The sequence below is a fragment of the Plecotus auritus genome, assembly GCF_963455305.1.
Source record: "Plecotus auritus genome assembly, chromosome: 11".
In the NCBI taxonomy this organism is placed as follows: domain Eukaryota; kingdom Metazoa; phylum Chordata; class Mammalia; order Chiroptera; family Vespertilionidae; genus Plecotus; species Plecotus auritus.
Genome location: NC_137777.1, coordinates 7,628,616 through 7,654,830, shown reverse-complemented (window position 1 = coordinate 7,654,830; position 26,215 = coordinate 7,628,616). Strand labels below are relative to the sequence as shown.

Below are 26,215 nucleotides of genomic sequence, written 5' to 3'. Positions count from 1 at the left end.
CCAGTGGGGTCCCTCTGCCTGGCCTGCAGGGATTGGGCCGAAATTGGCCTGGTGAACAGATTCGGGCACCAGTGGGGTCCCTCGGCCTGGCCTGCAGGGATTGGGCCGAAATTGGCCTGGTGAACAGATTCGGGCACCAGTGGGGTCCCTCTGCCTGGCCCACACCCTCCAGCGATCTGCAGGTCAGGCCGAGGGACCCCACTGGTGCCCGATCGGGGCTAGGGAAGGACTGCGGGAGGGCTCCAGGACACGTCCGGCCCCGCTTGCCCAGTCCCAATAGGACGGACCCCAGCAGCAAGCTAACCTACCGGTCGGAGCGTCTGCCCCCTGGTGGTCAGTGCGCATCATGGTGACTGGTCGAAGGGACATTTAGCATATTAGGCTTTTATTATATAGGATATTTCTGGTAGTATGAAGAAGAATTAGGAAAGAATAGTATAACACAGTAAAACATTTATTAATCTGATTAAAAAACAGCACTTAAAACCTTGACTCTAATAATAATTTTGTAATGGATTCAGTGTCTTTAATAGATAAAGTTTTATTGAATTTTTGTATTTCTTCTTGTGTTCTTTTTTTCATATAGTTATAATATTTTCATAGTATTAGATTCTTAAATAAGTGTAGGAACACTAGTGATGTCTTTTCATTCTGGAAATTTGTTTTTTTTTCTCTTTTATCTTGGTTGGTTTGCTAGGGGCTTGTAAATTTCAGTAATTTATTTTTTTCAAAGGACTAATTTGGGGTTTTGTTGAAACTATTCGTTATGTGTACATATTGTAAATCATTAGTTTTGGCTTCTTTTTTTTTTTTTTGTATTGTTTTCATTCCTTAAATTCTTTGGCCTGCTTTTCTGTTCTTGCAGTTTCTTGAGATGGAAGTTCTAGGGGCCTAGAAAGTTTTCTGTAAAGAGTGGTATAGTAAATATTTTAGGCTTTGCAGGCCTTAATGTCTATCACAACTATTCAATTCTGCCCTTTACAATAACACTGCCATACATAGTATATAAATGAATGGATATGGCTCTGTTCCAATAAAACTGTATTTATAGAAACAGATGACAGGCTGGATTTAGCCCATAGGCCACAGTTTTGCCAAACCCTCATTTGATCATTAATTTTTCAGATTATTTTCCTAATATATGTCATCAGAACTAAACATTTCCATCAAAGTTTGCTTCAGCTATACCCACAGTTTTAGGGTTACTCTTAGTTTATTTATAGTGTTTTTGAATATAACATTTTCCATAGTTTTCTGAGTAGTTGTTCTAGGTTCTTCAGTATACATGCGTATCTTCTGACACTACTGGTACTGACAATTTGTCACTTTGAATGAAGTACGGACACATTAATTCCATTTAGGCCCTTTGATACTCCCTAATTTGTATGTATAATTATCTTAGTTTCCTATACATACATAAAGCTTTTAGCAATTGAATGAATTACACTCAATGAATAATACAGTAATAAGCAGTTATAAACATAGCACTATTCAGAGTGGATAGCACAGCAATTCAGATTAAAGAACAAATTTATTGTCCACTCCTTCACTCAATAAAGGTTTATTTCATGTCTGTGATTGGGAGATGTAGTGTTTGGTTCCGTCTCTAAAGAAGCCCACATGCAGTGGAAATAGTAAGGATCAAAAAGAAAAGATAAATAATTGTTCCATGATGACAAGGGTAGAGGATCATTTAGCTTAGCTCAAAAACTAGTTTACAATTTGTTGGATGGTTTTGCCAAGGTCCATAATTTTAACTTCAGTGAGGCAATACTTCTCATTTTTATCAGTGATGAGATGTTATTTATTTTCTATGGTAATTAATTCATACTGTATGTCTAAAAAATATCTAATTTCATAGTATATTTCATATAATTATTTTAGACATAAGTAAAATGGCTAAAATATGTCTACTTTCAATTCTGAAATGTCAAAATATTGAAGAAAATTGCACTGTCAGGGAATTAGAAGGAGAAATAGAGGTTTGTGAACTTTGGCCGATCTTTTAATCTCTAAGCTTTATTTTTTTGTGTGAAAAGTGAGCATAATGAATATAATAGTATATATATATAATATACACATAATGTATATTTGAGGTTTAGAAAAGTATTTATCTCTATACTTTTAGTGCTTAGCATGCTTTATGGTTCAAAAGTGTTTGTATATTATATGTTGTTTTTTTTAAATTTATCTTCTTGTTAAAAGTATTACATGTCTCCTTCTCCCTCCCCCCCTCATTGATCCCTTCCACCCCACACCAAACCCCTCCATCCAAGACCTACCGCACTATTGTCTGTGTCCATGAACTGAATGAGAAACAGAGTAAATCACGGAAACCACTAACCCGAATGCTTCTTTTTATTTTTATTCAACACCTTCCCAAATAACCAAATCAAGTAAAGGGCATATTTTCAATATCTTTTGAGTAAATATTTCTTCCTACATACCCAGAGCCACTCTCTTGAAACTGATTCTTATCATTGTTCATCTTGAGTAATTTACTATTATTATTATTTTTTGTTAATCCTCACCAGAGGATATTTTTCCCCCATTGATTTTTTGAGAGCGTGGAAGGGAGGGGGAGACAGAAAGAGAGAAACATCGATATGAGAGAGACACATTGATTGGTTGCCTCCCACATGCACCCTGACCAGGGCCAGGGATCAAGCCTGCAACTGAGGTACCTGCCCTTGACTGGAATCAAACCCGGGACCCTCAGTCCATTGGCTGATGCTCTAACCACTGAGCAAAACTGGCGAGGGCCATCTTGAGTAATTTAATACCCTTCTTATATCTCTCTTACCTTATTAAGTTTTCCACCTTTTTTAACCACCACAGAGATATCATTTTAAAACACAAATGAGATCCTTTCATTCCAATGCTTCAGGCTTTCAAGATTATATAAAAATGTTGCAGCATGGCTTGCAAAGTTGTTGTTTTTTAAATTATTATGGATTTTTTGAGAGAGGGGAAAAGACAGAGAGAGAGAGAGAGAGAGAGAGAGAGATCTATTGGTTGTCTTTCGCATGTGTCCTGACCGGAGATCAAATCCACAACCCAAGTATATGTCCTGACCAGAACCTGCCACCTTTTGGTATATATTATTCTCAAGTTCCCTTAGGGAAAATTGGGGCCCTGTGGACCAATTAATCAATACTCCGATTCATTCAACAGTAGAGGCAAAATCATGCCCCAAAACAGTAATCTTTTTAATCAGTCTATTTTATTCAACACCTTCCTAAATAACCAAATCCAGTAAGAGATCGTATGTAAACAAAGAAGCTCTTCAAATACTTCCCTTCTATTTACAGTAGGGTTTCCACCAAGCCAACCTGGAAAGTAGAGGCAGAATGTCAGAAGTGATACATGTTAGGATATAGCCCCGGATTTATGAAAGGTTCGTCCTTCAGAATTATTTTATCTGGGACTTATGTCACATATATGATCACATAGATTGCAGATTTGATCTCAGTGTATTAACTCCAATCAGCTAAAAATATCAAACTGCCGTGATTCATTTAAAACAGAACGAACAAATATGCCCAAGACACACTTTAATTCATGGTACATGAAGCAATAGTTACGATCATCAGGGAGTGGAAAGAAACGTTTATTGCTAAACTCAAATTAGTTCTCATTTCCATGGATGGCTGAGCTTCTGTCTAGATATTTTAGTCTTACTCACTGTTGAATCTAAAATTAAACCTAAGAAAATCATGTAACATTACATTCTTTTTGTGCCGCGCATATTTTTGTCACAAATTCAAAAGAAGATTACACAAACAGTAGCTGCACTTCCTAAAGGCTTTTCATGTAGTTTTAAGGTAAACCAAACATGTGTATTTGACTACTTCTTCGTTATCAGTTCAAAGTGCTTGGTCAAGAATATCAGAGCGAATTTCTCTAAAAATGTTAATAAATTGGATGCAGAGTGTTTTAGAGGCAAAAGGCTTTTACCAAGTGCGCAGTTCTGAATAGGATTTCGAAGCAGTGTGTCCGTTTTCTAAAGTTTGCTGTGTTGTACAAAAGAGTAATTCTCAAGTATGGGACGTTAGGGTGCCTTCAGTTTATTTTGGGATTTTTGTCTATTCCTGTTCATCAAGCTTTTATCTAAACATATAGTAAACTTGATACAGGAAAAAATAAATATTAGAGCTGTGCAGAGTTGCTTTAAATTCTATAGCACTTGGCAAACAATTCACAATGGCATTGTTTAATTTTCTCCCACAACAACAACAACAATAAAATCAACAGAAGTTCATAGACATATTTAGACCGGTTATTACATTGTGAGGAAAAGTTTAATTGTTATTGAAATGCACAGCATTCACATAATTTAGAGTGTGAGCGTTTAGACCTGAGGAGGAGCTACAGGGACCTCTTTTCCAAAGCATCTTTGAGAAGACGAGAAAACTGGGGCTGAAAGTGGTCTAACAATTAACAAAAATGCCGCAGCTTATAACATCAAGTGATTTTTTTTACATGATGTTTAATATTGGTGTTTTTTTTTTATGTGATCTTTCAATTATAAATAAGAAGATGCATAGAAAATGTCAAGAGGAGCCCGGGCCAGTTTTCTCAGTGGTTAGAGCATCAGCCCTTGGACCGAAGGGTCATGGGTTCGATTCCAGGTCAAGGGCACATACCGTGGTTGTGGGTTCAACCCCCTGCCTGGTTTGGGCTATGCGGGAGGCAACCAGTGTATCTCGCATCAATGTTTCAAATAATAAACTTCTATGTATAATTTTCTGGTAAACTGGGAAAGAGTCCTAAAATATCATAGATGTACTTCTCTTTACATAATATATATTTTATGACTCAAAATGTCTTCAGATGTATCTGAATCTCAAGATGCTTTCTGAGAATTCAAAATTACATGTTACCTTAGTTTATTTTTAGCCTTCTATTTAAAAACAGATATTAAGAGTAGCAAACAAGTCTGAATTTGAAAGCTGTATTTCTATAGTTGGAGAGACGAATTTTTCAACAGGTTTGATTTCAAGTTGCAAATAGATCCGTGAGATGACATTTTGAGCTGATCTGTGCTGACATATCTGCAGGCAGAATGCGTTTCAAGTCATTGCTGTGGACGGGGTCTGCAGTGGGATCATTCAGTGCCTCTCTGCTGACGACTGCATTGACTGGCTACAAGCAATAGCAACTAATATTTCAAACCTCACAAAGCACAATGTAAGTAGCGATTCAAGTAATACCTGGCCGTAGAGTTTCTCACTTTGGTAAATTTCTTTAAACACACACACACACACACACACACACACACGTCTATATAACTTTACACCAACTAGTCGGTGTTCAGCTAAGAAAATCCATCATGAAAGCTTTCTGGAATACTGACCAAAAGGAAATCGTTTATCCTGAGTAGCCAAATGTATCAGTTCAAGAATACTTTCACACAGAGGTTTCCATCCAGAAACCTGCTAAATATCTGCATTAGTTAAATAAGTGAAAATATGTATTTAGCATGTAGTCACTTTATATATAAAATATATAGAGATATGTGCATGCATGTGTGCGTGTGCGTGTTTGTGTGTATACAAAAGTATTCTGGAATGAAACAATACTAACTTTTGAGTATTGTTGATTTTCTTTTAGTGACCTTAGAATCGCAGGTGTAGAACTGTTGAAGTGGTTGGAGGAAGGTTAAAAAGAGTTGGCATATAGACTGAAGATCTTACCTAAGACTACACTGGCATAGGAATAGTCAGAGATGTTCTTGTGGGAAATTCTAATTCTCACATGAGATCCATGCCCATATTATCAGGAATGGCTTCTCTGCTTTTTCCTCTGTCTTTCTACTTCAAACTTTTTTTTTTCTTTTCCCATTCCTGTCTCTTTATTATTACTGTCTTATGATGATCACTATTGATTAATAAACTTGTCAATCCTTTCTTCCCCTTACTTTTCGGGGAAGTATAGTTTAACAAAATATCTGAGACTATAAACCCTACTTCATTGAGTATTGGTATATAGCATTTAACTTATTTGATCTTAATTACCCTTTTAAAATATATATTACATATTATCCATGTCTTAAACACTCTCCTCTTTCCACAACTCTTCTATGTCATGTTGGAGCATTGAAGAAATCTTAAGAAAAATTCAAAAGTCAAACAAAAGTATGTAATTTCTTTTTACCAACTCATGAACATGCAGAACTCTTTTCACGTAAATGACTCTCCAGATCCAAACATATTTGCACAGATTTTGCTTTGAAATCTGAAAAGGACTGTGGCAAATATTTCTTGAAAATAGGAAGACTATCAGCCATTGAAGGCAATGATGGGTGTCATAGGTGGTCATGCATACATCTCCTGTGTGAATGCTTAGGGATTATTTGGGAATGGAATCGATAGTCCTGGGGTATGTCCATGTTCAGCATTTTCTGGTAATGCCACATGTTTTCCAAGGTACTATGAAATGTATGGTCGACAGGTCTTTTTTCACAGGTCATATCAATACTTGGTATTAATGCTACCTTTTTAAATGTTTGGTTATTTGGTATGTTTAACCTGTGTCTCCTAATAAAGTTAGGTGATTTTTTCCCCCCACGATGCCTTACTTGGGATATCTCTAAACAAGGAGCCCTGGCTTGGGTATGTCTGTCTTGGGCGAGAATGACCCTGCAACACTCAATCTTTGTTAATGTGGTGGTTTCATCGTATTGGCATTACACACGATAACAAGAGGTATCAGAGTGACAGAGGAAAAAGAATAAGAAGGTTTCTGAGGATTACGCCTCTTATTCTCAACCCTTATTCCTTTATAGGGATGTTCTAGGGTTAAAGAAAAGAGAGGCACGCCTTGTGAGAGTACGAACTCTATTTCATTGCATACTATAATTCATTCTCCAAATGGGCCAAGATCTTATATTTATTAGAAAAAAATTTAAGAAGAGTGTTCAACTGTTTCTCTTTACCTAGATCCAAGTTTACGCTGACCACCCCAAACCTAGGAGTTCTCATAAAAACCGTTTCATGGGAATGCATGTTCGGTCAGAAGGCTATCAACTAGAAAACAGGCATTTGAAAAGTCAGTACTTTATTTTAGACAGAAAGTGAAGATGTAAGTGTCTCTCTCCTCTGTAAGCACAAAGAAGGAAAAGCCACATCTTACTGCCTGTTTTTGAGCCTTGTGCTCAGTGCTCAGCTTGAAACTCAGGAAAGCAGACAATTCTCCTGTCTCTACTGTTTTAGCTGCTGAGAGAGCCACATGCCTATTATGATAATGTTGCTCTTTTTAAAGTTACTTACTTGTTCTTTAACCTCCCTGTGATTATACTCTCATTGCATGTCCTTTTGATCTTGTAATCAGTTCTCATTCAAAATCATTATAAAATAAGTTAAAAATAAAATCATGAGCTTGAAATTATGTACTTGAAATGTACTTACATATACATAAGTGATGATTAGAATAAAAAGTGGAATATTAAAATAATAGCTTTATAGGATTTTAAAATAATGAATCATGTTTTCGTGTGTGGCCCAATTGAAGAACAGACTGAGGAGGAAGTTAAAAGTTATTTCTTTAAAAAAAAAAAGGAAAATAAAAAAACAAACAATAAACCAGTACTAGAATAACTGGAGCAATACACTACCTATTTTTTTTAATGTATTTTTATTGACCTCAGAGAGGAAGGGGGAGAGAGAGAGAGAGAGACACCGAAACATCAATGATGAGAGAGAATCATTGATTGGCTGCCTCCTGCATGCCCCACATTGGGGACCGAGCCCGCAACCCGGGCATGCGCCCCCGACAGGAATCGAACCCGGGACCCCTCAGTCCGCAGGCCGACACTCTATCCACGGAGCCACACCAGGTAGGGCACACTACCTATTTTTCATTGTCTTTGTTCACTAATTCCAGCAGCGATAATTCTGTGAAATAGGGAGATTTTCATACCTGTTTTCCTTGAAAATTTCGTGTAATTGTAGTTGCTATTTAAAAATATTTTTTTCAGATGTCAATGGATGATTAAAATATTCAAACACATTCTAATTTTACTTTACCATTCTTCAAGTGGCTCCAAAATAGTTACAGTGCGCTTAGTGAGTGGCATATGGTAGACAAGGCTGTTTTCAGGACTTGTCTTCACACTGTGGAGGGGAGGTGCCGGCAGCACTGGCTGCCACGGACAATTCCTGTGGATGGACTGTTATCTGGTCATAGTTCCTTGTGTCCCTTATACATCTCTACCTACCATAATGAGGTGTCTGATAAGCAAGTGTGTCTTTGAAATAAAGCTTCTTCACATAAATCACTGGGTGACTTTCTAGTAGGCAATAGGTGGACAATACAGTGTAGCAGAGAGCCAGGAGTAAATAAACTGGAAGGCCTATGTCTGAGTGCTAATCAGGGCAAATACACTGGGACACTGTATATTGCAGGGCAACCATGACTCTCTTAAGAACATTTTCACCTGTTTTCCTAACCTTTCTCTTTAAAAGGGACCATGGAAATCATCTTGCCCCACCTCACACCCAATTAAGAAATGTTGGCCTGGTATGGCTCACTTGCTTGAGCATCATTCCATGCGCTGAAAGGCCGCCGGTTTGATTCCTGGTCAGGCCACATGCCCAGGTTGCTGGCTTTATCCCCGGTTGGAGTGTGGGGTGCGTACAGGAGGCAGCCGATCAATGTGTCTCTCACATCGGTGTTTCTCTCTCTCCCCGTCTCTGCCTTCCTCTCTCTCTAAAATCAATAAAAACATGTTTGAAAAAACCACACCAACATATTCTCTAAAACAGAGAAATACCTCCTGCGAGGTTCCCTGCTGGAGGGTTCTCAATGTCAAGAAAACCACTGCTTCATCTTACAGCAGCTCCACATGTGACAGTATTAGGAATTCTGCTTATAATGAACAAAACTCTGTTACAACTCTCATCCATGTGTACCAGTTCTTCCTTGTGAAGAACACATCATAATTCACTGCCTTCTTTACTTGGCAATTCCTCAGATAGATAAAGGCAAGTATCATATGCCACCATTCTTTTTTTAAAAAATAATAATATCACTGTTTTTTCCCCCTGGTCCTTATTGGTATGTCATCCCAGTCTTTCTCATCCTGGTCACTCACTATCTCTAGATGGTGAAGCTCTTTAGAAAAGCAGAGTATTAATTATACCTTTAAGCTTTTATTACTGACATTGCCACAGTCTCGAGTATCTTAAAGATTCATTATTATCTTGGCATGAATTTACTGATGGTGTACTATCTATCTATATATTACCTATATATGGAAAACACTCATTGATGTTATATTTATGATGATGATTAATCAAAGTTTATGATTTCTCATTAATATGATATACTATCAGCAGTAGTAAAAAATTCAAAGTTTAAATGTGTATTTTTATCTAAACACACTTAGGAGTTAGAAATCCTAGTTCTTATATTGATTGCACCGATTACAAAATGCTTAATGTGAGGCAAGCAATGCATACTAAAACCAGTTAGGCAAAAGTTTAAAAAGTCCTTAAATTTCCAAAGATTGAGATTCTTACTCGGTAACAGGAAGATTCAAATAATATGTTTCTGCAACTGCTAAATACCATGGTTGTTAACCCCCATTTTTGAGAAGTTATGCCCTACAATGGAAATGCAAATAAAATATTGAGGATATTAGTAACAATAAAAATTATGAGGGTACTAAAGATATGTTTTCTTTTTAAATATTGTTTCTTAAGGTATATAGTGACTTTCTTTCAGAGTGCAGAGTAAAAATAGGAAAGTATAACTTTATTATGAAGACACCTAAAAAAGCATAACTTCAACCAAATGATCAAAATTGACCTCAAAATTCGGTCATGTTGACATTAAGTATCTTAATCTGACATAGTAAAAATATCACTTTACCTCTGTAGGCTTCCTCCTACATTTCATAACCTTTGTTGTGCCATGAGAAAAGCATCAAAAAAATTCCAATTGATGAAGATACTACAAAATACCTGGCCAATAAGTCTCAAAATTGATGTCATGGAAAGCGAGGAAAGTCTGAGGAACTTTCAAAACCAAGAGTAGCCTAAGAAGACATGGTGACTAAATGAAACATGGAATTCCGGATGAGATTCTGGAACTGAAAAGGATATTATTTAAAAACTAAAGAAATCTTCATAAAGCATGGATTTAGTTAATAAAAATGCAGTGCTTTGCCGTTGGCTCATTAATTTTAACAAATCTTCCATGGTAATTAAATATAAGATGCTAATAATAGGAGAGACTGGGTATATGTTATATGGGAATTGCTATTTTTGGAATATTTCTGTAAATCTAAAACTTTTTAAATAAAAAATTTATTTAAAATATACATAAGTGTGTATATATGTGTATGTAATCTAAATGTATGTATACATATATTTACCTTCTATATAGTTACATTAATACCAGATATGAACATATTTTGAGATCATTGTCAGCTCCCTGATTTATTGATATACTGATTTATTGAATAAATATTTTTGAGGGCCTACAGTGTCAATTTGGTATGAGTCAGCACTATAATTGTGAGCAAAAATGGATAGTTTTGCTTTCATGGAACAAATAGTCTAGTCAGGAAGAGAGACATTAAATGATCACACAAGTAAATCTTTATGCTATAGATAACATAAAGAAGTGTTAGGAGAGGCTATATCTACCTACTCAGAAATGTAAGGACAGTTTCCTCAAGTTGTTATATAAACAATGAGTAAAACACTTTAATTGGTGGGAGAAGACATGTTATATAGAGGTAGTATGGATCTATACAAGTGAAAAATTAATAGACTTAATCACAATAATGAATCTCATTTAATATAAAAATTGTCACCAATTGTGGATAAAGTAAAAATGTTTAGATAACTAGTAAGTTTTTAATATACATTTCTATTCTTTGAGAACAGATTATTAATTTGGTGTATATTCTTCCTATATCTGTGGTGTTCATTGCCCACTCTCTTATGAAATAATGATTATAATAGTGTTTTATTTTATATCCATATTTAATAAAATAAGAGAATGTTGATCCTATGGCATTGTGCCAGACTACTGAAACTTTTATTGCTCTAGGAAATATGTCTCCAAGTTGTTGAATTAGAGCCTTGCTAAATAGGAAAGGTCTAGATATATTCCTAAAATAAATGGAAACTATAAAATTTTTAACACCAGATCACTGAATACCAGTGCTGAATAGAAATAGTGATGTAATCTATAGTAATAAAAGTGTAGTATGCTAATTAGACTGGATGTCCTTCCTGAGAAAGCCGGGGCTGTGAGGGAAGCCCAGGTCCCGGGTGCCAGAGGGAAGCCGGTGCCAGCAGCCGGGGGAAGGAAGGCCTACTCTTGCACGAATTTCATGCATCGAGCCTCTAGTTAGATGAATAAAAGTCATTAAGAACAGGTTGAGCTCTGGCTGGTATTGCTCAGTGGACCTGTGCATTGAAGAGCTGTGAGTTCGAATTTTGGTCAAGGGCACATACCTGGGTTGCAGGCAACCAATCGATGCATCTCTCTAACATCAATGTTTCTCTCTTTCTTCCCTTCTTCTCCTTCCCTTCCTCCCTCCCTTCCACTCTCTGTAAAAAATAATTTAAAAATAATGGAAAAAATATCTTCGGGTGAGAATTAACAACAACAACAAAAATCTAACTCCAAAACGTATGCGATATTAATGGAATAAATTAGAAAACTATTCACACTCACAAGATATGGTAGAAAAAATAAATACTTATTGAAGATTTGGGTAATAGAAAAAAACTAAGATCTGTATGGCTGAGTTGGGAATATAAGTAAAAATTACTAAAAAGGTATTTGCAAATATACCAGACCTGAAACTAGACCGAAGTATAATTTCAAAACACTCTCTCATCTGATGAGTCATAGGCAACTGAAGTGATGCTTTGCAGAGGTACCTTTGCAATGTTAGAAAGTGGTATCAGAGCTGGCATGGAGTCCTAGCTTTTCTATTCACTAGTTATGTGACTTCAGCTTTTCATAAACAGACACTAAATTAACCTCAGTCACAGTGAGAGTTATATGAAGAGAGTACTTTAAATATTTTGGTCTTTCAATGATGCTGAAAAATTTGCTCTTAATGTCTCTCCAGTTTCATTCTAAATTAAAAGATCTAATCCATGAACATGGCAGGATTGATTTATTTATTGTGAGGTTGCACATCTTTGTTTTGTCAAATTGTCACTTGAGATTTTGAAAGAGTTGTTTGGATAGCAGAGTGTTGGTAAAAGTGGACAGAATGTCTGATGGTGTCTAGACCATTCAGCAGATATAATTTTTCATAAGCCAGAGAAGTGCGCCTCAGTTCCCTCATCTTTAAGAGACAGAGGAAGCAGATAAAATGCAAAGCTATATTTCAGCTAGTGTTTTATGAATCCCACTTTTCCAACCATTATTTACTACAACAACACTAACATAATCTCCTCTACTAGTCTAAATTCTTCCATATATATCCTATGCATTCATTTTCTTTACTGGAATGGAATGTGTTACTTGAAATGTAATACTTGTGTGTGTGTGTGTGTGTGTGTGTGTGTGTGTGTGTGTGTGTGTGTGTGTATGTAGATAGATAGATGATAGATAGATAGATAGATAGATAGATAGATAGATAGATAGAAAGATAGATACTTAATGCTTCTATCCTTAAAGGTTCATTGAAAATTGGTGTTATCTGAAGTGAGAATGTGTAATTTGCATATGTAAGATTCTCCAAATATATAATTCATATTTTATTATGTGAAAGAGAATAGACTCTCTTTCCCATATGTGTGTATCCATTAAGAATGTTTTCAGTGACAAATAAGAGAAACCCTAAGGACTCCTGGAGTAAATAATTGGGTTTTGTCCTCAACCGACAAGTATTCTGGATGGTGTCATTTGCTGGCTTTCCTTCAGTGGTTCTGTGACGCCACCAAGGACCCATCTTTTATCTGTTCACATTATTGCCCGCCACTACCCTTAGAGTGTTGGCTTTCACCTTATGTTTGCCACTTCATGGCGACACAGGGGCTGCAACACTTTGAACATCACGTCAGTGTTAAGAACAAGAAAGAAAGGAAGTAAGAATAAGTGGCATCACCTACATCTCTTCCCTTTTATCAAGCTAAGACAAAACCCTTTTGTGGCCCAGTAATGAGAAGTGTCTCATTCTTCTGAACTCAGTCCTGTGACAATCCCAGCAGGAGGGGACCCAGGGCAGTGAAGGTGGCTAGTCTTTACCTTCTTTAGCATCTATAGCAGGATATAATCAAGAAAAGAAGATGGTGAATAGCTTTTGATTCAGATAACCAACAATATCTACCACACGGCTTAATACTAAAGACCTATTAACCCTAAAGAAAATGCATGGATACTCAATACCCTCTGTGATCTTTATGGGATCATCATAGTCCCTCAGGATGTGCACACACACTCACACACAACACACATTCAATCAGTCCTTTGAGTTTAGTCAGCGAATATTTCATCTATCTTCCTATATCTTACTCATTTATCTGCAGAAGTGAAAAATATCTAATCCATGGAGATCTGAAGCAATAGATGGCAAAGACTGCAAGTGGAACAAATGGATTCTTTTTTCCATGATGTGCTGGTTGTGAAAAACTAAAGAAAAACAATTTCTATTATACCTGCCACATTGAAAAGACTTGACACATCTTGCAGTTGAATTGAAAGTCGTGAAAAAATAATACCTAGCAGAAAGGAGATTTATGGAAAATAAATGACGGCCTGTGGTTAGAGGTTGCAGAATGTGTTTCTGACAGGCATGCGTGTCATTCCAGTAGATTTTTTTTTCTTTTATCGCCACTGACATTTCTGAGTCCTCATATCTGCTTTTCAAAGCTAGCTGGTTGTTCATTTCTGCATTGTTTTTCTTCGAACACAAAAATATGAATGTGAGCCACGCAGTTGTCAACCAAAAATGGGTAACGGAGTGAAATCAAACAGCGGCAGTCTGTTACTTACGTCAGGACAAAAGGAAGGGAAAGTTTGGGAATTAGATGCATATTTGGACAATCATAGGTTTGTGATTTACACAATTAGAGTTTATTTTTGGCAGTTTATGTCAGGAAGCATTTCAATAAAATAACTAACCTACTTTGTCTCTTGGAAAACGACTCCCTGAAAGTTAAATGATATTTGAACGTTTTCTTGATGTTGGCAAATATTAGCTGGTTTTCACTTGCACAACCTAAAACACCTGCTTTGATATTAACTGGATAATGCAGTCATAATAAAATGAGGCAGCTTTTTAATTATAATAAGCCCTTAATCTTTTTATTTGTTTGTTTGTTTTTAATCCTCACCCAAGGGTATTTTCCCATTGATTTTACAGTGAGTGGAAGAGAGGGAAAGACAGCGAGAAACATTGGTGTGGGAGAAGCACATCCATTGGTTGCCTCCTGCACAAGCCCTGGGACCAGGGCCCAGGTGAAGAGCCTGCAACCGAAGTATGTGTCCTTTGACTGGAATCGAACCTGGGACCCTTGGGTCCACAGGCCAACACTCCATCCACTGAGCCAACCCGGCTAAGGCTAAATGAGGCAGTTTTACGGGACACAATTCACATGCCACCTTTGATCTAATAGGGTTTTTCTTGCCTCTTGGCATCCCTCTCTTCCCATTGGACCTCATTCTTTCTTTCTGGCCAGTTCTTCATGTTCCACAGTCTCAATGCTACAGAAACTGCAAAAAGCATAATTCCATCACGTATTCAATACAGACTTTTTGTTTGATTGGTAACAGATGTTTAGGGGTCTGTTCTTTCTGTCTACATCTCTACACTATCCTCATTTTAGCTGATGACACGTGTAGTTTTAGATATTTCCTTAGCTGATTCCTCACCAGACCAAAACAATTTTGAAGTGATTATTGCCATGTAAGAGAGACATGTTTTCTCCCTTGCTGAAACCACATAAATCTTCTCATTTTTTTCTTTTATATTTTAAAAGAGAAGTATCTTGCCAATAAGTCTGGTCTTATGATGGGCCATTTGATGATTCTCCAACTTTGTCCACAGTATTCATTAATTTCCCATGATCTACAACTTTAAAAGGAAAAAATAAAAATAATTCAATAAAACAACTTATAAATAAAAATAGTCTTCATTAACCTGATGTAAGATCATACATACAGAATTAGCATTTTGTGTTTCTCTTAGAAAAGCAATGAAAAATTATAATGAGTTTTAACTAACACAAATTCTGAACAATGACTCTGCGTAGCCTAAGGTCATTTATCTAAGTCTCATACTCATTTTCATTCCGTTTTTAGAGTATTTTACATAACTTAGAACAGAAGGAATTCTTGTTTTGCGGATTTATTTTAAATTCTAATAAAATGTCACTTACTAAATTGTCTCAAAGTCAATGTTATGCTTTTTATGGGATTCTGACTAAAAATATTTTGACACATTTTCTTTATCCTTTAGTACTTAAAAACTCTTTTCTCTGTTCTCGAGTGTCGAAGCAAATTGGAAATAATATGATTTCAAAGTGAAAATACAAACTACAGAATATTACTCTTTTGTTCTTGGGAGATAATTATGTAACAGTGTGTGGAAACACAGGCATTTGGTTTCTCATAAACAACAACAAAAATTAGATGGGAAGCTTTTTCAAAACCAATAAAGCCTCCTTTTCTGTTTTTGTATGACTTACTGCACAGATGGCCTGTTTGCTCCTCTTGAAGTGGTATCATAATATTCATTAAAATTTGTCCTATGAAATTTGAAAAAATTTTGATAGTAAAAATTCTTTTCCTTTCATAATTGCTGTTTTAGATGCAATGACTTGTGTCGATGTATATTTACTCACTAAATATTGATTCTCAGAAGATTTAGGCAATCTTGTGTCACCTTTGTTGTTCTTACTTTTACTATTTATTTATCATTGCAGATTAAAAAAATCAACAGAAACTTCCCTGTAAACCAGCAGGTAAGATGGAGAAATACTTGAAAAGTCAAATTATATATTTCTTTCATCGTTTTTATTATAGAAGATAATGTTGATTAAATTTAATTTTATGTGGAAATAATGTGTACTATTATTAACTATCTTCAGGAAAATACATGGTTTATTAGATTTCTTTCATATTATGTGATATGTCTATTTATCGAATCACATTAAAAGCAGTCTGAAATACCAACAACAATAAAAAGTCTATTAAAAAAACTTCTATCTAAGTACACTAAGTGAACACTATTTTTTACACAAATTATATTTATTTAAATACAATGTCAAAGAACACGGAGAGCAATTTACATGAAATAGTTTTACTGTATCCACATTTAGGAGTACTTTACATAAATAATCTAAAAGTTAAAGAGGAGTTTCACAATTTGCTGACTGTATTTCAAATGAGTCTAAATTAATGCATAGATAGAATAAAGATAATGTCTGATTAATCAAGCAAATAATTTAGTTGACTTATAAGACTAATAATTGATTATAGAATAAAATAAGTTGATTATAGAGAATAATAACGGATTCCCCTTCCCATTTTATTGCGCTAGCACTAAGTTTTGTATTACTTTCATAAACATACTAAAAACATTAACTCAAGGAAGAAAAGTAAGTGAAAGCTGTGTTTTGACTCATGTCATCGGTGTATCATGTTTGAGCTCATGTCTTCCGCGTGCACTCTTCCTTCCTCGCCCAGCTGTGTTATCTTAGTAACTGGGTTCCAGGTTCTACTCCCCCCCCCTCCCGCCATGGTCCCAATTCCTAACTACCTAGCTTCCTTCTGTCTCCTCACCTCTGCCTAATTCCCTTCCTCCAGATAGAGATATGGGGAACTTTCAGTTCTCTTAAGCCTGTTCCCAAATGTTCCCTCTGTGAGACCTTGCACAGTCTCATCTAGAATATCAGACCCTTTGCAATACTCTGTATCTCCCCTTCCCTGTGCTCTTTAAAAAAACAAAAACACCCTGTTTTCTTGGGACTGCTTATTCATTCTTCTAGCCTATATTCTAGATTTTTCTTTTGAAATGCATAGTCACTCAGAGTGGAATCTAAATTACATTATTGCATTGTATTTAATTCACTACTGTATCCCCAGTGAGTATAACAGTAGGGATATAGCAGTCCCAATGACATCTTGTCTATGTGAGAAGGAAAAACGTTCAGGTCACCAGTCATCTGAAAACGTGGCCTTTATATGCAGAGGGCAGGGATGCCATTATATCTGAGCTAGCTCTTTGCCGAACAACCCACATCTTTAGCGTTACCCTTTCACGGTGAGTCAGGATGGCCTAGGGTCATTTTATTTATCAGAGTAATCCGTCTAAGGCGAACAGCGCTTTTCAGAGAGCACACAGGTTGCTGGACAATAGCCATCCTACTTCCTGTGACCACACATGGCCCCTGCTGCCAAGTCCACCTGCTTTTGGGCGCTGCCCGTGGTGCCTCTTCTTTCTCTCCCCATTGCCACGCTCCGAGTCCCCTGGCACAGTCCCCAACGGCTTCGTGTCCGCGTCTTGAGAAAAAGCCTTTGGAGCCGAGCCTTGGTGGTGACAAATCGGAGTGACTGCCGTGGTCCCCCGTGGAGGGCTTTGTGCTGCTGCAGCGGCCGGCTCAGCAGTGGTGCCCAGGGAAGCAGCTGGCAGGAGGGGACGGAGAGGGCTTTCTACAGCTGGTACACAAATGACAATAGGCTCAGCTGTCAACGCATCACCACCACATGCCCTCTACCCGCAGGGAAGAGTACTTTCTGCTGGTTTCAGAGCGCTCGGGGGGTACGTTCAGTTCACTTTGTAACTTCTCTTCCATGTTTAGCTTTTCTTTAAACTCACTTCAGTGCAGTTTGTCTCAGAGAAATATTAACAAAGCGAAAGTCTTGTAACCGCCCACCTTCCCCCCCCCCCCCCCGCAAAAAAAATCACCTGATGAAACATTTGATCAAATAGTGGGTGACTGGCAATTTCCCCCCCGAAAGGATTGAAGGAGTAGTTTTGATTGCTTTACCCAGGAAAAGGAAGCAGGCTGGCCCCCTGGTTTGAGAGGGAGGGTGGACTTGATGCCAAATAATGTCGAAGGCTGTAAGGAGACATAGTCTGGCCTGTTACTTAAGCTGAATGGCCCCACCTTGTGGGAGTGGTGTCGACTGAACGCAAAGAACAATGGAAGGAGAAAAAAGAATGCGTTCACCTTAGAAACTGGGTGAGCCGATCCACAGTAAGGCTTCTCAGACTCCAAGAGGTAGTGGAGTGGATACTGTGGGGAAACACCCCCCAGGTGCACTGTGGTAGCAGGGACCACCTAGTGTCACCTGCAGGCGTGTAGAGGCACGGTTTTGTCAGAAACCTTCTGGGAACTTTATCAAAAGCAGACAGATGGATTTGTTAGATGCTGTGGAGGTCGCTGTGTAAAAGAATGAGTCCAGGTGGAACATAGAGATGATGGTAATTTGGGTGATATCACGTCTCCTCTCCCTTGATTTAGGGACTTGAGATTAATTCTGAAATTCTGCAAGGTGAGGAGTGCTGTGAGGTGAGAGTACCACTAAACCAGAACGCCTTGGTAAATATATATATAATTTTAGTCTCTTGCCTCTTGTAGGCATTTTAGATTTCTGTGGCCTTCAGAAGCAGCTATTACTCCAAGATGCTTTTAGTTGTAACATTTAAAATTCTACTAATTATCTGTGTAAACAAACACATGCCTGCCCATAAGCATGCGCGCGCACACACACACATATCAAGAGGTAGAAAAATGATCTTTTTAGAATGGAACTGCAATTGATTTTCACGCTGATTTTGTATACAGTGACTGTTAAAATCACTTAATTCCATGCTCCCCTTTTCAGCTGTATATAAACTTCTGGAAAATCCTTACATTGCATTGCAGTTTCGTTTCTAGGTATACATTTATTATTTCACAATTTCCAGTTATCTGCTATAATGTATGGACCAGTCGTCTAAATTTTGAACATATATTGAGTAAAGTAGTAGTTTCAATGTTTGGGTTCGATACCTCCAAAATCTGAATCTCTTATGTGTGTGTTCCCTCCCCCTTTGTCTGTTTTATTCTTTGGTTTTCTGAATTGTATTTATTTTGTCCCCTCGTATGGCTTCTAAATAATGGTTAAATAGTAGACATTGTACATAAGAGTCACAGGCATAACTTGAGGATGGGAATAATGCTATCTTGCTCCAGAGAGGACTTACTTTCATTTTAGGCAAAATAAAATCAGAAGTATAATTTAGCCCTAGCTGGTTTGGCTCAATGGATAGAGCATAGGCCTGTGGACTGAAGGGCCCCAAGTTTGATACTGGTCAAGGGCACATGCCCAGGTTGCAAGCTCGATCTTCAGTGGGGTGCTTGCAGAAGACAGCCAATCAATGATTCTCTTTCGTCATTGATGTTTCTCTCTCTCCCTCTCCCTTCCACACAATACAGTGAACAGATGATACGTTGTATACCTGAACACTGTATAATTTTGTTAACTAGTGTCACCCCAATAATTCAATAAAAAGGAAAATAAACCATCATGAATCATTTCCAGGTTGACATTTTCTGAATCATCTGGATGTGAGCTCTTGTTCCTGTAAGAGCTAAGTAACACCTGCCTCAACACTGCTGTTAGGAAAACCAGAGTATGTTTCCTAAGGCTCACCTCATGTGGAGGGCCCAGGATTTTACCTTATGCCCCCAAACCAAGGCTGAAAAAGGTGTCTCAATCTTTTATGGCCAATTCTGTATTAGAAAGTACCCCTCTGGCAAAAGCTGATTCACATTTGGATTCACTTTTATCACCCACCATATTTCTATGAATTTTTTTTCCTGGTTAACGCTTTATTTAATACTAGTGGCCCAGTGCACGAAATTCGTGCACATTAAAAGGGGATTAATTAGAGGAAATAATTTAATATTGCTATTTGCCCTTTCTTTATAATATAAGTGTCAGAGATGAAAGAAAATTAGTAAAATGTATATGAAAACCTTCCTCCTGTCAGGGTCTGGGGCACACCACAGGACCTAGAGTCAAGTCCCCGCTCACCCACATGTACCTCAAAATTGCGTGAGACCCAGACCTAGCTGCTCCTCCCCCTCCCCACATTGGGCTAGCTAGATCCATACCCGGCCAGTCCCACCCTTGTCAAGCCCCGCTGGGCAGGGGGTGTTGCCTCAGATCCCCTGGCCCGGCTCCAGGATGGGGGGCATGGCCTGAGGTCCCCCAGCCCAGTCCGGGCATGCTTTGAGGTCCCTCATCAAGCCCCGCCAGGTGTAGGACATGGCCTGAGATCCCCTGTCAAGCCCCGCTTATTGGGGGGGCGAAGCTTGAGGTCCCCTGTCAAGCCCAGCCAGGCAGGGGGGCACAGCCTCAGGTCCCCTGGCCCGGTGCTGGGGTGGGGGGTGCAGCTTGAGGTCCTCTGTCAAGCCCTGCTGGGTGGGGGGGGTGCGGCCTGAGATCCCCTGTCAAACCCCGTGGGGGTGGGGGAGGGCGTAGTCTCAGGTCCCTGCTGATTGCTCGTTAAGGCTCCTTATGGGAATTTGGCCTCAGCTGTGGGTGCAGCCATCTTTGCGACGAAGTGATGGTCAATTAGCATATTCCCTCTTTATTAGATAAGATGTTCTAAAATATCTAATGTTTTAAGCACATTTGAAAAATAACACTTTTCTTGTTTTCTGGCATGACTTCAGTAAGAGTGTTGTCTGATGACATAATATAAAACAACTGGAAGTGGAAAATAACTATCTCCTACTTTCATTTTATCTTAGTTATTCTGACAAATTATACTAGCCTCCTATGTTAATCTAATCATTTTCTTTCTTCTTTTACGGTATTTTCAGCTAGTAAACTCTTTTACTCTTTAAATTTATTTTTTTTAATTTATTTTTCAATTACAGTTAATATACACAATATTATTTTAGTTTCACATATACAACATAGTGATAAAACATTTATCGCTTTATGAACTGATCTTCTTGATCTTCACTGGTTAATAATAATATTAGATCAACCAGCTATAGTAATTGGTTATTTTCTAATTGCTTATATGGTGGGTAGATACTTAATCAAATAACATCATAGTTTTAAAAGAGTGAAAAAAAAAATAGAAAGTCTTGGAGCAGGAAAGAGCATTCTGCCAGCACTAAAACCAAAGTAAGTTTCCTGATGTTAGAAAATATATTCTCCCAGGTACCTCTATCATGTAGGCTGTGGTAAGAGGTAAGTAAAATGGCCTCTGAATATGTTTTCAAGCATATAAAATATTCATTTAATAAATGTTTATGTACCTGCTTCACCTTCACCTCAATTAAATGATGAAAAGAGAAGTAACCGTTTAAGTTTTGTTTTTTTTTGAAATTGATCCACTTACATTTAAGAGTTAGAAGCAAGAGTTGTTGTCAGTGCCACTTGATACATGAATAATGCTTGAACAGTCTTTAGTCATCTTAGACCAGTGACTAAACCAAGAAAGACGCAGGGGAGATGCGGCACACCACACTAGTGGTGATACCATCAGGTCTCTCTCTTTGGTTTATCTCATTACCCACTGGATTATTTTATCCTGGGATCACTTTCCCAGATAGTAAGATGTAACTAACTGGTAAACAGATGGTATAAGTCAATGAATTCTATTACAAACAAATATTCTCATAGTATGGATGGTAAAAAGTGAGAGATATAATGCATCCCAAGTTGGATTACGTAAACAAATAAACACTTGCAAATCTTTGCTCGTGGTTTACATATTCTTATTGAAGGCAAATCTTGTTCATGTACATTTGCATCAGTTAACTTGATACTTTTATTAGAGCATTAAGATATAAAAATACACATAATGCCTCTAATCTGAGGCTTTTTGTTGTTGTTGTTGAAGTAATTACGTTCCATTTCCTTCCAGATAGTCTACATGGGTTGGTGTGAGGCACGGGAGCAGGACCCCCTTCAAGACTGGGTGTACTCGCCAGTATTTCTAGCCCTGAGGGGCTCGTGTCTTTACAAGTTTCTGGCACCTCCAGTAAGTGTTTTTGTCCAATACTGATTTTCCTATATGATCACAGCAGAGTGACGTCGACTGAACAATCAAAATAGCAAGTGGCCAATATTTTTTGAAAATCAGCTACAGAACAAAAATAGAACACAGTCTAAATGTTTTTGAGTATATTTTGCTAAATATATACATTCTGTCATTAAACATTACTTTATAACCCTTGAGAAATCTAGAAGTCTTTTCTATTTAGGCATTTATGATAGGCAAGATATGTTTATGTGGCACAAGTCTGTCTACATCAAATCAACAGTATTTTTGATATCCTATGTGCTAGTCATCGGGCTTTTTATTAAATATGTATGGGTATCTATTGCACCTAATATCTTGCCTTTGAAACAGATACCTTCCATAATTGTCATTCTCAATAAATATTTATTGAATATAAATATCAAATGTCAGACCACTTACAGGTCTAATAATGGATAGGGCCTTAGAATTATCAAGTCTGACTTGTTGCTATTTTGAATGTCTCTGTGTATACAAAGTTCACAACACCAGGGAGGCAGGTAAAAAAAGCCACTAATATGTATATCCTTTACTATATTACTACTCTGAATAATTTCCTATGATTGGAAATATAGGTATATGGTTAACACTTCAGTAAGTGAAACAATTTCACTGTCCTGTTTGGTACCTTCATATTTTCTAAGGTGTTCACATCTTGGAATGACGACTAATATAAATTATGTCTTTTTAAAAAATTCAACTCAGTGTTGCTATCTAGTATTCTTCTTTGTAGGTAATCAGTGGTACATTTAAAAAAAAATGGTGTGTGAAATGTAAATACTTATTATTGATATGTAATGAATACACATATTTAAAATATGTAAAGATATTGGGCACATTGAGATTGTTGCATGTAACATGAGATCTTTGCCAAAAGAGGAAAACAAATAGTAATAAAGCTTGGAACAGAGGAAACCACAGCATTCTGCATGAACCTCTATGAGAGTTACAACCGAGAAACTCTCTAGCACATATGTGACAGGTTCCCCTAAGCCCCATACTATGTAAATAACTTAACGAGGGAATAGGAGCTGTTTTTCTAAGACAAATGGCATATTACTTTCTCATCTTTTAAAGGTGACAACGTGGGATTGGACCCGAGCAGAGAAAACATTTTCAGTTTATGAGATCATGTGCAAGATTCTCAAGGTATGATCAATAGGTAGTAAAAATTTTAATTTTTCCTCAGCAAACAGTGGTTCAGCTCATAAGCAGAGTCTGAAAAGCAATGATGCATGATTATAAAAGAAAATAGAAGACACAGGCAAATAAATTATAGGTAGGGTATCCAAAAATGTGTACATACACTTTGAATAATAGTAAAGGCAATGTTTATTGAAATACAGTTTATTTTAAAAATTGAGCTATCAGCAGTTAACACTTGTGTATATAATAGAATGCATAGAGGTGTGTAGGCACCCTCAAATTGGCTTAAATAATTGTTAAGCAGGCCGAAACCAGTTTGGCTCAGTGGATAGAGTGTCGGTCTGCGGACTGAAGGGTCCCGGGTTCGATTCTGGGCAAGGGCATGTACCTTGGTTGCAGGCACATCCCCAGTGGGAGATGTGCAGGAGGCAGCTGATTGATGTTTCTCTCTCATCAATGTTTCTAGCTCTCTATCCCTCTCCCTTCCTCTCTGTAAAATATCAATAAAATATATTTAAAAATAAAATAAAATTTAAAAAAAATAATAATTGTTAAGCAGGTTTTTCAGTTTCTCAGTCTGGGGAGGAAACAAGGAGGAGCTTGGCAGAAATCCACTGAGGAAGAAGTAGAAAGTGCAGTTGGAAATAGCCTGAACTTAAACATCTGTTATTACCATCGTTTTTGGCTGAGTAAAATGTAAAAGGGAAACATTTGGATATATTTGTTTTAGAAAATGTAGAAAATATAAAGGCATATGCAAAGAAATCAAATTTGTGGGTGGGTTGTTTTTTTTTTTAATTATCAGGGTTAGGTTATCTCTCTGAGTATGCAAAACAACATACAATTACTTTTTATTAATTAAATTTCTGTGCTATACATAAAATTGTGATAGCAAATCATCCAGAATTCTTCATAAGTTCAAATGGTTTCTGCAGCCATTTTTAATAAAGGAAATGGGAATACTTTATAAAAACTAAATAATAATCTATATTCAGTTTCTGCTCTAGGGTCTGTAGGCTTGTTAAGGTTGACCTTGTTTAGGTAATCAAGGAGAACTGAGTTCCCTGTACTTTATGTCAATTATTTCTCTTCCAGTTAAAGACTCAGTAGATTAGAAAATGCTAGAACATTTACAACACAATGAAATGTATCAAAAGTGTCTGAAAGCAGAGACAAAGAAACATGATTACCTCAAAAACATTCATAGTATTTTTCCCTATTGAATAATTCTAAATGAAAGCTGACATTTACAATAGCACAAAAGCTAAATAAAAATATAGGTCATTGCTTGATCATCACTGTGCATGGTTTTAGTTTTATTGTGGGATTAACGATAGAACAACTCTGATATGCTTGAATTTACTGTTAATAAGAAAAAAGTTCTGGAAACTTCTAAAAGATGTACTGGTATATGAAGAAAAAGAGATCGTACTCAATTTCACTTAATAAAAATAATTACCAAAATGACTAATAAGATTGCTTTCTCTCTTTTTTTTTGGGGGGGGGGGGAATTTTTTTATTGTTGATAGTATTACAGATGTCCCCCAATCTCTCCACTCCCCCGCTCCGTTTACCCTCTTCCTCTCAGCCTCTGCCCCAGGCCAGGCCTTCACCACACTATTGTCTGTGACCATTGGCTATACATACATGTATATAAATTATTTAATTAATCTCCTCCCATCCCCTCCCACCCTGAGATATGTCAGTCTGTTCCATGTAGCCATGTCTCTGGACCTGCTTTTTTCATCAGTTTATTATGATCATTAGATTCCACGTATAAGTGAGATCATGTGATACTTGTCTTTCTCTGACTGGCTTATTCCACTCAGCACAATATTCAACAGGTCCGTCTACGTTGTTGCAAAGTATAAAAGGTCCTCCCTTTCTACAGCTGCATAGTATTCCATGGTGTAAATGTACCAGAGCTTTTCTATCCACTCATCTACTGATGGGCACTTGGGCTGTTTCCAGACCTTAGCTATTGTAAATAATACTGCTATGAACATAGGGGTGCGTATGTTCTTTCTGAATGGTATTTTGGGGTTCTTAGGATATATTCCCAGAAGTTGGATTGCTGGGCCAAAAGGTTGTTCCGCTTTTAATTTTTTGAGGAAACTCCATGCTGTTTTCCACAGTGGCTACAGCAGGCTGCATTCCCACCAACAGAGTTCTGGGTTCTCTTTCCCCCACATCCTCGCCAGCACTTGTTTGTTGATTTGATTGTAGCCTTTCTGGCAGCTGTGAGGTGATAGCACTTGGTAGTTTTTATTTGCATTTCTCTGCCGACTAGTACCGTTGAGCATTTTCCCACATGTCTATTGGCCATCTATGTATATCCACTTTGGTATGAGGTTTGTGGTGGTGTTTGTGTGGTGGGAAGCAGATAAAATAACATAAGAAGGAACATGGGCCTTATTAAAAGAACAGAGGAGAGCCACTGAAGGATTTCAAGCATGAGGGGGGAAGCATTTGCCTTTCTAGCTCCAGAGTGAGATAGGATTGGGAGGGTGGAGGAGGGGCAAGCCAGGGGCTTTCAAGGGTGCAATATGATAATCCATCATCTGTGTATTTCCTTGTGTGTTCCTCATCCCAAGTTTAGTCTCCTTCTGAGCAGTGATCATGTTTAATGAAGGGTTAGTGATATGGTAGAGTATAATCTTTATGACTGGCATCTCCAACCGCGCATTCGTGGACACTGACCGAAGGTATGGGCCTGTGAGCAATCTGAATTGATGTTTGCCAGCCCGTGTAACTCCAGGTTTTCATCAGGACAGTGACCTCCTGGACCAGCGGAAGCACTGTTTCACTGTGCAGTCCGAGGCGGGCGAGGACCTCTACTTCTCCGTGGAGTCAGACTGTGACCTGGCCCAGTGGGAGAGAGCCTTCCAAACAGCAACGTTTCTGGAAGTGGAACGGATACAGGTGAGAGTCTGTGGAAGTTTAGGATCTGGGACACAGAGATGCAGGCCCACTAGCTTCCAGTTCTCAGAGAAATTCAAATTAGCATAAAAACACCATTTCTGGAATCTTGACCTCCTTCCCAAATACGTTCGATAA

General features: G+C 37.6%; 1 protein-coding gene across 8 annotated transcripts in view; it reads left to right on the top strand.

Annotated features, from left to right (window-relative positions):
- The window catches only part of SNTG1 (syntrophin gamma 1), a 121,275-nt gene that overhangs the window by 85,225 nt on the left and 9,835 nt on the right, over positions 1-26,215 (top strand). For all 8 annotated transcript variants that reach the window (XM_080647249.1, XM_080647253.1, XM_080647252.1 and 5 more), the window contains 5 exons: positions 5,061-5,190; positions 15,903-15,941; positions 21,857-21,973; positions 23,090-23,161; positions 25,928-26,080. In XM_080647249.1, the coding sequence (XP_080503375.1) occupies positions 5,061-5,190; positions 15,903-15,941; positions 21,857-21,973; positions 23,090-23,161; positions 25,928-26,080 (511 nt within the window). The remainder of the gene's footprint in view (positions 1-5,060; positions 5,191-15,902; positions 15,942-21,856; positions 21,974-23,089; positions 23,162-25,927; positions 26,081-26,215) is intronic.